At 46.7% G+C, this 12773-nt stretch overlaps 1 protein-coding gene across 1 annotated transcript in view; it reads left to right on the top strand.

The window, feature by feature from the left end:
* The window catches only part of POP1 (POP1 ribonuclease P/MRP subunit), a 514990-nt gene that overhangs the window by 414138 nt on the left and 88079 nt on the right, over positions 1-12773 (top strand). The window contains exon 14 of the mRNA XM_078686978.1: positions 3120-3274. Coding sequence (XP_078543104.1) covers positions 3120-3274 — 155 coding nt within the window. The remainder of the gene's footprint in view (positions 1-3119; positions 3275-12773) is intronic.

Genomic DNA, 12773 nt, shown 5'->3' with positions numbered 1-12773 from the left:
AATAAAATGAATTTAATTGCGTCACATATACTATGCCAAAGAATAGTATTGTTGTCGAAATTGGGACCAGCTTACATTAAATATGATGAAATTCAACATAAGTTACACTTATGGGTTTTAATAAAAACTACAGCCTCCAGAATGCTTTGAGCCAAGGAACACACTAAACAGGAAATGAGAGAAAATGTGACTTTAAAAGGACTAACTTCCTGAGAACCAGTTGATCGTGAGCAAGGGAGAGGTGCTCCCGAAACGCGTAGATCTGTGCTTATCTGCATAAATGCTTAATTGAAGGCTTAAAAATAATAAAAACAGCAAAAGAAAGTGAGAACGGGAGTTCGTCCCATTATTCCTCGCCGCCAAGGGAGGTTTGTGTGTATAATAAATATATATATATATTTATATATATATATATATAGTGCAAAATAACATAAAGTGAGCTGAGCTTTGATTAGATGAATTATCACAAGGACATTTGAGGAGAGCCCTAAACTAAGTGCCATGTTCAGGAAATACAAACAAGAAGTGTACAGTGCTCGGTTTCAACCTTGTAAGAGGAAATCTATGTTGTGAATTACATATTTGTGCAAAATAATGCTCCACCCCGTGGTAGTCATCAAATTGGAATACGTTTGCAAGTTTTAGCATACCAATAGTCATAAAACAAGATTTTCATTCGCTCTTTAGACGTAGCAGAAATTGAGGCTGGGTTGGTGAAAAGTTCCTTAACACCCAGCTCCGCAAAGGTCTGCATAATATAGTTCAGCAAGGGAATGTCCCACATTTTCTTCAATGCTAAACTATCATTCAGTACCTGCCAAGTAAAGTCTGCTTCAGGCGTGTTCCAAATCTTAAGCCATAACAATAAGGGGGCGATGTGAACATGCATCTACCTGCGATCTAGGGACCTCTGGGGGTCTACAACACCGGCTCTGGAGTTCCACGACAAGTCAGAAAATGAAATATTAACAGATTAATAAAGTGTACATAAAGAAGCAAAATTGCAAATATGTAAAATGTTCATTAAATGTGAAGGAGTTTGACATTGATTGGCATCCTCAGATTGATTAATGGGAGCAGTGCAAGTGAATTGAAGAATATAGTAGGGATGGAGGGTGATGTTAGTTGAGTTTAGAAAAGTTCTAACCTTCCCATTAAAATTTTGATTTTATTTGTATATTTGTTAATTAAATAAAATAGGTCATAATTAATTTGCTGAATGTTTGTTTCAGTATTTTTGTGCATTGTTTTGCGAGTCAGATCATCAAAATCGGTTAGAATGTGGTCACTGAATTTAAGTAATGACTCAGTGGTGATCCCCGAATTCCAGTAATCATTAATCACTGTACTAAATAGTTCAGACCCAGTTTTGCTTGGCTGATTAAAGTAGATACAGAAAGCTGACTTGATTAAAGGTGATTGACAAATATATTTTCTCTATTCTGGAGTGGTTCTATGTTGACATATCCTCATACACCAGCCCCGTAAAGTCCCACAGAAGTGCAGTTACTGTTCTATATTTGGGTCAACTCCTTTATTGGCTTGGATCCAAACTTCGAGAAGGTATACCATTTATTAAAACTGTAGAAAGTCACCCCTGAAGAAGGAATTCCAATGTTACCTCCTGCAGTGTTTTGTCTCTCTTCTCTGTCCAGTTCCCCTTTTCTCTGTTTGTATGTCCACTCTTATCTGTATACCTGCTTGGATACACGTCTCCATATTGTCCCCTCCAAGATAAAGCATAAGGTATTCAGACATTTACTGAACATGACCTATCAATGTCTACAGTCAAGGTGATTTTGCTGTCCTGCCAATCTTCTTGCACCCACTTGACCATCCATGCTTTTTTAAATCACTACTAATGGCATATTTTTTAAAGGTGTTGCTTTACTTGTTTCTTCCCTATTTGTTCATTGTTCCTTAGTGGGATTTAATTTTTGTGTTGGCTTTCCTAGAGGCCTATCTATTTGAGCTTTGCACAGTTGTAGAGTTCGACTTCTCAGCTCCTAGGCTTGGTAAACTTCAAGTCCTTTCAGTTCGCACACTTATCTTCCTTTCATATGAGCCAGTCTGTTACTCTTCCATCTTTCATCCCTCCGCCCATTGAGCCAAAAGGGATGATTTGACAACAGGGTCGTGGTATTTTATTACGTAATTACTACTGCAGTAGACAGAGCTAAGCAGTGACCAAATGCACTATTATGCACTGTCGCCCTGTTTATCAAGATCTACTATGCCTTAGCCAAAAAAGATCCTTCCGAGGGCATTTGTGCCCTTACCAGAGGCGGATCTCACCAGACGTGTTCCTGTGGCTGATTTCTGCTAGGTGACCACGTTATCATCCTTATCCATTTGCCAACCATTGCTGCCTCACCATAAGTGAGCAGTGACTTATAGCTTGCCTTGGCTGTTCCACATATTTTTTGTGTTCAATCAACACTTCTGAATTTCATCCGCGGGGGGGGTAATTTCTTTGGGATTCAGTCAAGGTGAGAATTCTACAGGAAGATTTCTTAAGGCTACATTGCTTTCCCTCAGATTCCACACCACCCTCCTTCCTCCTCTGATGAGATAGGGCTGTACATAATAATATCCCGTGGTATCAAACATGTTATGTGCTGTTATTGTTGCTGTCTTAGTTCCCCTTCAATCCTCCATGGCATGTGGAAAAAGTACCAAGAACCGACACCTGCGTTATTGGTTTTTTACAATTTTTAACTATCCCTACAGTAGGTTATTTTTATAATGTTATCTTTCTGGTGTTTTAAAGCAAGTTAAATTGTAATTTGTGTTGTTGTCATCATGTATGTAATGTATTACACTGTGTTTGACTTTTATATGATTGTATTTTTTAAATCGAATAAAGTATGTATTGATTGATTGACACCAGCATGCAGTTAGTATCTAATATAGTTGGATGTCGTGGCATCAGGTGTGTTGAGTTACGGTTAAAGCTGAATGGTGCCACCTAGCCAGCTATTGCTGGGAAATATTTTCTTGACCATTCTGGTGCCTAGAGGGCAATTCATAAGGTGAGGGATCTGCAGCTAGATCACTTATCCACCAGAAATATTATTATTGAAGGTCAGTAACTTTCTGATTTGCCTACTCCCATTCAGATATATCGAGGTGCCCGGATTGGTGGATTAAAAGAGGCGTTGCATCACTCCCTGTGCAAAGGAACACCTTACATCCCTAATGACTTCCCAGATTGCCCTGCTGGAGTTCAGGCTGCCAAGGAGCTAGAGGCGATTCTCCTGGAAAAGTACAAACGGTAAAGAACATTTTCCCTTCTATTAAGTTTATGAAACAATAACGGTCATATGATATGCACCTTAACTTAACTGCTTGTTAACTGTTGGAAGTAACCTTTATTCAAATTGTCCTATTTTTCAGAAAATAATATATATTTTTAAGAAAGAGAAATGTTTATTATTAAGGGAAAATAAACGCACAGCCTGCAATATATTTTCAGTACAGTCCATAGGTTTATTTAGAAGCTGAAGGATGTGGAGCCACATTTGCATGTCTAACATATTCTCCCATCCCATGTCTTCAAGTAACGACTTCTAAACTTGTAAATTCCTTATTGAAATTATGATTGCCTATAAAGGAGCAGTTGTGCTAGATGTACGAGTGGGCAAAATCGTGCAATGAAGCTTAACTTCTTGGGTCAAGCCAGTCTCTTGTGTGAAAATTGAACATTAGGGCATACCTAAGCCATGCAAGACACAAGCAGACTGGGGCGAGTAAAAAATGGAAATGTCCATCATCTTTTACCTTACTGTTCCCACAAGACATTTCCTGCTCACAACCAATTTCCTGCTAGTGATAATTTTGTGAACTGCATGCATGTGAAATCACCAGAAATAACCTGAATTTAAAAACATGTGACAATATAAAAACAAAAACTATTTTGAGCTTAGTTTCAACTATGTATGGGTATTTCCATACACAGATTATGTATGTTCGTAGCATGTTTGGATGTGGAGGCCCTCTGCTGTTGGCCCACAATGCACCAGCACACTGGCTCCACCTCACATTGTTTTCTTCCGCCATTATGCTTGGAGGTTTGGAATCGCTGCCGATGGGGCGTAGTGTTCTATTACCGTTTTCTTGGTTCCTACTGCAAGCTCTTCGAACCCCATAGTGAAAACAACATTATTGCGACAAGAGCATCTGCCGGGATCTCGGACCTAACTGTCATCAGCCATTAGCATTGGACGCACCGCGCCTTGTCACCTTGGTCTTCGACAAACATCAAGTCTTGATCATTTTCAGAGAGAATACAACTAGATAAAGGGAATGGAATGTGTTCACCCTTCCTGGTCTACCCTAGGTGTAATACTAATTATCAGCATGTTTGGATGAGAATACACATGCTGTGCACACACCTGTCATCTAAAATTGTGCCCGTACGTTTGCAACTTGTTTTTCTTTAAAGGCCCGTTGTGACTCCACTTTTGGTCCACAATGCACCAGCACACTGGCTCCACCGCAGATTATTTTCTTCTGGGTTTAGGCTTGGAAGGTCAGGAATGTACAAACTCTGTTGCGTAAACTGTGTCTTAGACTCCGCTCTACAAGGTTTTGATGATTTATCTAGGGATGTTCTTTTGATGACGTTGGCATTATGATAAGTGAACACTTGTCCTATATTGGGAGGTGCATCAGGTGTTATATTTAGGTTGTTATCTGAATGACTTCACACTCCCAGTTCTAGGAATGATAAGAACGATAAAGGCAGACAACATTAGTGTCTTTAGTGTTTATACCAGACGTGACAGTGAGTCGGCAGAAAACTGGAGAAGTGTTGTCCGAAATAGAATTGGGACCTACCCGGAATGGAGTCGGACCTTATGGACTTTCGTCATCCCCCAGATTGCACGCTCAATGTGATGTCACAGGGGCATTTTGCATTGATGAGGATATTAGTTAATGTGTAATAAAACCCATGCTCTCAATTCTTGTGTTGTACCATGGGTAAATAAAATGACGACTCCCAAAATCTAAGATGGCGACCTCTATTACATAAGATCGATTTGGTAAATAAGCTGGACAGGCTAACTAAAATGGAGACTATAGCTAAAACTGAACTCGTCATGTATGGGGGGTAAATAACCAAAAACTAAAAGAAAGAAGCCCAAAAGCAAGTGAATAAAATAGATAAAATATAGAATTATGGAGGGAAACGGTCATGAGATCGGACATTCCTGGAATCATTTCTAAGCTAAATAGTCACTAAATTATCACTGAATGTTTTTTGTGTAACTTTTTTGCATTTTAAAATCCTCCAGCAGATCAAGGATGCAGGCCGGGCAGGGATCTGCAATGTTGAATATCTTTATCACGAAGTCCTGCTGAACTACATTCAAACTCAGCACAAACCACAAAGCAGGATAAACTGAGGGTGCACTCACATTGGAAAAGCATCTATCCCTTGTTCTGATGCTTCGGAAAGTTCCCTCTGGACAGTTCAGCTTTTCTCTGGTAAGGCTTCTATTCACCAGGTCGCTATTCAGTCAGGAGTCCTGCATGGTCTGCTCCTAAATGGTCAGCTGGACCTTCTTCGGGTCGTGACCTTCTGTGTTTTGTGTTCCCATAGCAATCAACAGGTTGCCAGTCACTTTACCCTTGGAGAGCACATCCATGCCCTGGTCCTGCTGGTACCAGGTTATTAGCAAATGTCAGGAGTCCTTGGGTGTTTTTTCTTCAAGATTAATTTTTTTCTGGTCCAGGAGAGTTCCGAGGAGGTGGTGGTAAGGTGCCATTCGTATAATGTGCACTAGCCAGAGATTGGATAATCATTTATACTTTTGCTCAGAAGCACCACCACTTTTTAGGTCTCGGCTAGTAACGCGCTGAAAGCGCGTTCTCGCCAGAGAACTATAGTCGGCGTCTCAGCAATCTGAGAACGCCGAAGTGAGACAAGACCTGGCCGCGCGCAGCGTTTTTCCATAGGATAACGTTGTGCGCGCGGCCAGGTCTTGTCTCCAGAGCATGGCAATGCAGAGCGGATCGCATCGCGCGCCTCTCTGGAATGCAGGGGGAGTCTGCAGAGAGGCGTGCGGCGCGTGAGCTTGTTTTTGTTACTATTGCATGCCTGCACCTTGCGTGTGGGATGCATTCCCTTCTTTTGTTCAGTTTTACATTGGCTCGAGGCGCGTGGGGCTTGTGCTCTTTTTTTCCCAAAGTGCATATGTTTCGTGCTTGTTTATTTATTTCTTTACTACATTGCACAAGCACGGTCCGCTTCGGATGCGCTTGTTTTTTTATTTATTTGATTAGTTGCACAAGTGCGGTCCTCTTTCGATGCACTTGTTCATTTATTTAATTAGTTGCACAAGCGCGGTCTGCTTTGGAGGCGCTTCTTTATTTATTTAATTAGTTGCACAAGCGCGGTCCGCTTAACTCTCTTCACTCTTTCCTGCTCTCTCTCTCTTGCGGTTCTGTTTACTATCCATCTCCTTACGTCTTGCTACGCATTTGCCTGCCCCCACCACTGCTCGAGATCAAACATAAATCTGAATCTGAAACCGTGTCCTCCATGTACTCGTGTGCCCCGCCTCCTGCTCGTGCTACGGATCTAGGGGAGTGAAGCACATCGTTTCTTCCCGCTTCCTTCTCCCCATCCCAAAGATAAATAGAGGGGCAAGTGTGGTGTTCCACGTTTCATTTGCAGTCTGTCAATGTCCTTTTCAGCATTCAGAAATCGTCTTATGGAGCAGCTGTTCGGTGGATGGCACGGGGGTTTATTGTGTTTACGGAGGTATTCACACATTGTGATCAACAGCGCCACTGATTGTTCGATGTGCCACCCAACCACACAGTCATGTGGGCGGGGTGAGGTCTGTGTCTAGAGGGGCCTTCTGAGTGACAGGTCCGATCAGCCACTTGTTTTCTTTCTTCATCAGCATCAGATTTTTTTAGCATTGCTCAAGACCGGTTTACTTTGCTAGCGAATGATTTACATGGATGGCGGTGCCCCCTTTCTCCCAATGTTATACCAGAATTAGTAATTCTCTGTAGCAATGGTTTCATGGTAGCGGACTCTGTTGCCTTTTTTCTCCTGGTCAAGGTGTTTATTTGGCTATGCTCTGGAGACTTTTACAAACAAAATTGTACAGGCTTGTGGACTATTTCTGCACTGGGTGTGGCAATCTGATTTCCAGGATGGAACCATAATTAGAAACACAAAACAACGCTTCTTTTTGCATATAATTTCCGGAACTGGTTAAAAACTGTAAATAATAAACTACTATGAAGAATACCGTAACAGAAGAATTTCTTCACCGATGAAGTCGTGTTTAAATTGCTTTTCTTACGTTAAAAATTAAGGTATCAATACCCACCCACCTCTCAGCTAGGGAGAATGCAAAAAATAGGGGACGAAATGAGTATCACACAAAAGAAGCAATTTAACAGAAGATATCAAAGAGTTCGAGGCATGTGGGCTGCTAAATTCATATCTTAGCATTAGATCGCCGCCTAGTGTTGGGCTCGGATGATTGCACATTGTTGTCCTGGAAGAGTCTTCGAAGTATCCTGAGATAGGTGGCTCCTCCCCTGGACTACAGTGCGCATGGGCATCGGCTCCATCCCCAGATTGTTTTTTTCCGCCATTGGGTTCGGATGTGGTCTCGACGTCTTACTGTCGGAACCAAGTAAAACTATCTTTTACCGGCCAAAAGGCCTCGATTTTCTTGCGTCGGTATTGTCTGCGCTCGGTCTCGAGTCTTCCGTCTCTTGAAGCCGGAATAAGCGGAGTTTTCTTCGCTTTCTAAACTTTGAGGCCTTCTCATCGCGACACGACAGCAAGCCTTTACGGACATGGAGCGGAGCCCGTTCAAGTACTGCCCGCTCTGTGGGTCCAAGTACCCACACATCGATCTACACCCTGTGTGTAACAAGTGCCTTTCACCGGACCACGACGACGGGAAGTGCAAGGCTTGTGCACAGTTCCGCTCCAAGAAAACTCTCAAGCTTCGGCGCGCGGTGCGCTTGGAAGCTAGGCAAGCGGCCCCAGATCCGGAGAACATCTTCGGCGACCAGGAAGAAGAGGTCCAGGGTCACCTTCTACAAATCTCCCCGTCACAGGCGGAGGTCGAGGCGGATCCGGGAGACGACGACGGAGTCGCGGGTCAGGTCCTCGAATACGTCGAAGAGGTAGGAGACGACGATGAGATTTATGGGGCCGCGGCGGACAGCTCTGCGGACGAGCTCTGCCCCGAAAGTTTCGAGGATACCGACCGGGACACGGGATCGCCTGTCGGCCTTACCCTGGACCCGTTGCCGCAAGCCACAGCCCCGCCTTCGGGCCCGGCTACGGACTCACTTGCTGGGCGCGATGTTTCGAAACCGAAACTGAAACCGTCGGGGTCGTCAACACCTAAAATGGCCGACCCGAAATCGAAACTGAAACCAAAGGACTCGAGTGTCCCTAAGATGGCTGCCGTGCCTGTGAAGAAGTCGGTGCCCGTCACCCCGTCGGCTCCGTCGACCTCCGGTCCGCAGAAGCCGAGGAAGTCTATCGATTCCGATGCTCCGAAATCGAAGCCGACGCCCGAGGAAGGGGCCCCCAAGAAAGATGGTCGGCACGGATCAGCGGCTCCGACGCCGTCCAAGCCCGCCAAGGTCGGCTCCAAAGAGGCTACGCCCAAGAAGTCTGCGCCCCGGCCTCAAGATTCGGAGGAGCCGAAGAAGGTTTCCGCGCCCAAACCGCACAAGGCCCGCGAGGACGTCGGATCCGAGGGACCGCTCAAAGCATCCTTGTCGGCGACGAAACCCACTGGCAGTGTACCGTCCCCCATTGCGGAGTCACTGCAGAGAATCAGGGAGAAAGCCTTTGCTCCATCGGCTCCGATGCCATCACCGCAGACGCAAAAGGACGCTCCGGCTAAGCCTTCTGGGAAACTCCTTTTTCTCTTGCCACCTAAGGAGGCGCCGAAAGCGTTTTCGACGAAATCGGCTCCGAAACAGGGTTCCTCGCTGCCTGACCCTCTTCCACGTCGTGTACTCGAATCGGAAGACGATTCAGAGCATTTCATCGATGCTGCCACTGGCAAGCTGACACTCTATAAACGGAAGATCACTTCGGAGCCGGTGGACCCCTACGTCATCCCGTTGAAGAAGAAGAGGGTGCCCCTTGACGCCTTAGGCCTCACGGAACCGATTCAGCCTCCTCCTAGACGGAGCCCTACTCCCTCCCCAGAACACTCTGTGGGTGAGGAAGATGATGAGGATGAACAGTACAATTTCCCCATCGATGAACCTGATGTCCAACCAGATTCATACGACGACACTGGTGACCAGAACACCCAAGGTGCGGGCCAAGACCCGCAGACCTTTAATCCACGTGCATCCCCGACTGAGGACTCAGCAGGATTTCATGCACTAATTGAACGGGCGGCGGCCAATCATGATGTGGACATGCATGCCGACCCGGTTGAGGAAGACTTCCTTTTTGACACCTTTGCCATATCTGAAAGGACAGTAAAGACACTTCCTATGCTGAAAGGTGTTCTCAAACATGCTGGAGACATTTTTAAGGAGCCTACGAGGGCTAGAGTGGTCAACCCTCGCATTGAAAAGAAGTACAGGCCTGCTCCTGCGGACCCCGTCTACATCCGGGGACAATTGCCACTGGACTCTCTTGTGGTTGCCAATGCCAGGAAACGTGCCAACTCCCAGACAACGGGTGAAGCTCCTCCCCCGGATAAAGAGTCCAAAGTGCTTGAGGCAGGAGGCAAGAGAGTGGCTGCACAGGCGGCTAACTTTTGGCGCATCGCAAATACACAGGCGCTCCTGGCGCGTTATGATAGGGCGCACTACGACACCCTAGAACAGGTTATACAACACCTGCCCCCACAGTTCCAAGAAGGCACCAAGATGCTTATTGAGGAAGGAAAGCTAATATCAAACGCAGCCATCAAGTGTGCACTTGACGCTGCGGACACAGCTGCTAGGGCTATCAACACTAGCGTTATGCTGAGAAGACAAGCCTGGCTCCGCATCTCAGGGTTCAAGCAGGATATTCAGACTACAATCCTGAATCAGCCCGTCAATCCTGATAGTCTGTTTGGTCCGGATGTTGACACCACCCTAGAGAAGATAAAGAAGGACACGGAAACTGCTAAGTCTATGGGGGCCTTGCAGTCCCAACAGTTTCGTGGCAGCAATTTTCGTCGCTCAGGTGCACGTGGAGTCACCAGAGGACAGATGGGTCAACAATCCCAGTTCTCCAAAGGTGGGGCGCAATCCTCGTTCACTAAGCAGAACAAGGGAGGTTATAGGAATAACAGCAACAGAGGTCGCGGCAGAGGAAACAACAGCTCCCGCACCTCGACTCCAAGCAAACAGTGACTTTCTGTCACTGCCCCCCGACCACCTAACACCTGTCGGGGGGAGACTGCAGCAGTTCCTGCCCGTCTGGAGAAACATCACCACAGACAGGTGGGTGCGTCAACTGATCCAAAATGGTTATTGCCTAGAGCTGAAATCCACTCCACCCAACATCCCACCGAGGCAAAGGCCTATGTCCGCAGAGCATTTGCACTTATTGCAGCAGGAAGTAGTGGCGATGCTGCAAAAAGGCGCAATCGAGCTCGTGCCGGTGGGGGAGGAAGGCACAGGGGTATACTCCCTGTACTTCCTTATTCCAAAGAAGGACGGTTCTCTCAGGCCCATTCTCGATCTACGTCCCCTCAACCTGTACATACTGTCAGAGCATTTCCATATGCTTACACTGCAGCAGATTCTTCCCTTGCTAAACCAGGGAGACTTCTTAGCGACCTTAGATCTCAAGGATGCTTATTTCCACATTCCACTACACCCGTCTCACAGGAAATACCTAAGATTCACTATTCAAGGCAGGCACTACCAGTTCAAGGTCCTACCCTTCGGAGTCACTACGGCCCCGAGGGTGTTCACCAAGTGTCTAGCGACAGTGGCGGCGCACCTCAGGAGGCAGAATATCCATGTCTACCCCTACCTAGACGACTGGCTCGTACAAGCCAAGTCAGAGCAACAGTGCGCCGCAGACATGTCGACTACAATTCACCTTCTTCACGATCTGGGTTTCTCCCTAAATTACCCAAAATCCCATCTTCAGCCGGCACATGTCCGGCAGTTCCTGGGTGCTACGATCAACACCCTGACAGCCATGGCTCAGCCAAACCAAGTCAGAATCGACAGCATTCAGTCACTGATCCAACGATTCCGACCGAGACACTCCCTGCCAGCGAGAGTGTTCATGCAGTTGATAGGCATGATGGCCTCCTGCATCTTCATAGTCCCTCACGCACGGTTACATATGCGCCCGCTCCAGGAGTGCTTAGCGAATCAGTGGACACAGGCTCGTGGGCAATTGACAGACCTAGTGTTGGTTACCAGTCGGGCATTCGACTCTCTGCATTGGTGGACTCCACACAACCTTTGCAAGGGCCGACTGTTCCAAGAGCCCGTGCCGCAGATTGTCCTGACGACGGACGCATCCCTCCAGGGATGGGGAGCACATGTGCTCACTTACACGGTGCAGGGACTATGGACGACGCAGCAACAGAAGATGCACATCAACTATCTGGAACTGATGGCAATCTTCATGGCGCTCAAGTCCTTCATTGTACATCTGAGCAACAAGGTCGTGCTAGTCCGGACGGACAACATGACCGCGATGTACTACATTCAGAAACAGGGGGGCACCCACTCGCCACAGCTGTCTCATCTAGCTCAGAGCATGTGGAAGTGGGCCATTCAGAGGAACATTTTCCTCATGGCAGAACACCTCCCGGGCAAGGACAATCAGATGGCGGATCTGCTCAGCAGATACAGCCATCAGATGCACGAGTGGGAGATACACTCTTCTGTTCTCCACCCGTACTTCCAGCAGTGGGGTCATCCGGAGATAGACCTGTTCGCAACAAAGGAGAACGCAAAATGCCGACTCTTTGCCGCCAGGTTCCCTCACCCACAGTCGCAGGGGAATGCGATATGGATGAACTGGTCAGGCAAATTTGCATACGCTTTTCCGCCAGCCCCTCTAATACCGCTGGTCGCAAGAAAGCTAAGGCAGCACTCCATGACTCTCGTCCTGGTTGCTCCAACGTGGGCACGTCAGGCTTGGTACACCACGTTCCTCGAACTCTCAGTGGTGCCGCATCAAAGACTGCGCCTCACACCCAGTCTTTTGACGCAGAACCATGGAGACATTCAGCATCCAGATCCACGACAGCTCAACCTGGCGATCTGGCTCCTGAAGTCCTAGAGTTTGGATACCTTAACCTACCTCCAGAATGCATGAGTATCATCAAGGAGGCGAGGAAACCTACTACTAGAGCATGCTATGCTGCTAAGTGGAAGCGTTTTGTCATCTATTGTACGTCCAATGACATCAACCCGCTAGATGCATCTATTCCCAACATCATCTGCTATCTGTTACATCTCTACAAGTGCAATCTGGCGTACACTTCCATTCGGATACATCTCTCAGCCATAGCGGCTTATCTTCAGAACAGGCAGCACCTCTCTGTCTTCAGAGTGCCCGCCATTAAAGCCTTCCTTGAAGGTCTGAAGAGAGTCATTCCCCCAAGAACTCCACCAGCTCCGGTGTGGAACCTCAACGTCGTTCTCACCAGACTGATGGGGCCACCATTTGAGCCACTACACTCGTGTGAGCTCCAATTCCTTACGTGGAAAGTGGCCTTTCTGATAGCTATTACGTCTCTGAGGCGTGTCAGTGAGTTGCAAGCGCTCACCATACAAGAGCCGTTCATTCA

Source organism: Lissotriton helveticus, chromosome 4_1 (genome assembly GCF_964261635.1).
Source record: "Lissotriton helveticus chromosome 4_1, aLisHel1.1, whole genome shotgun sequence".
Classification (NCBI taxonomy): Eukaryota; Metazoa; Chordata; class Amphibia; order Caudata; family Salamandridae; genus Lissotriton; species Lissotriton helveticus.
Note: the sequence above shows the minus strand (reverse complement) of the source record. Positions and strands in the feature narration are given on the sequence as shown.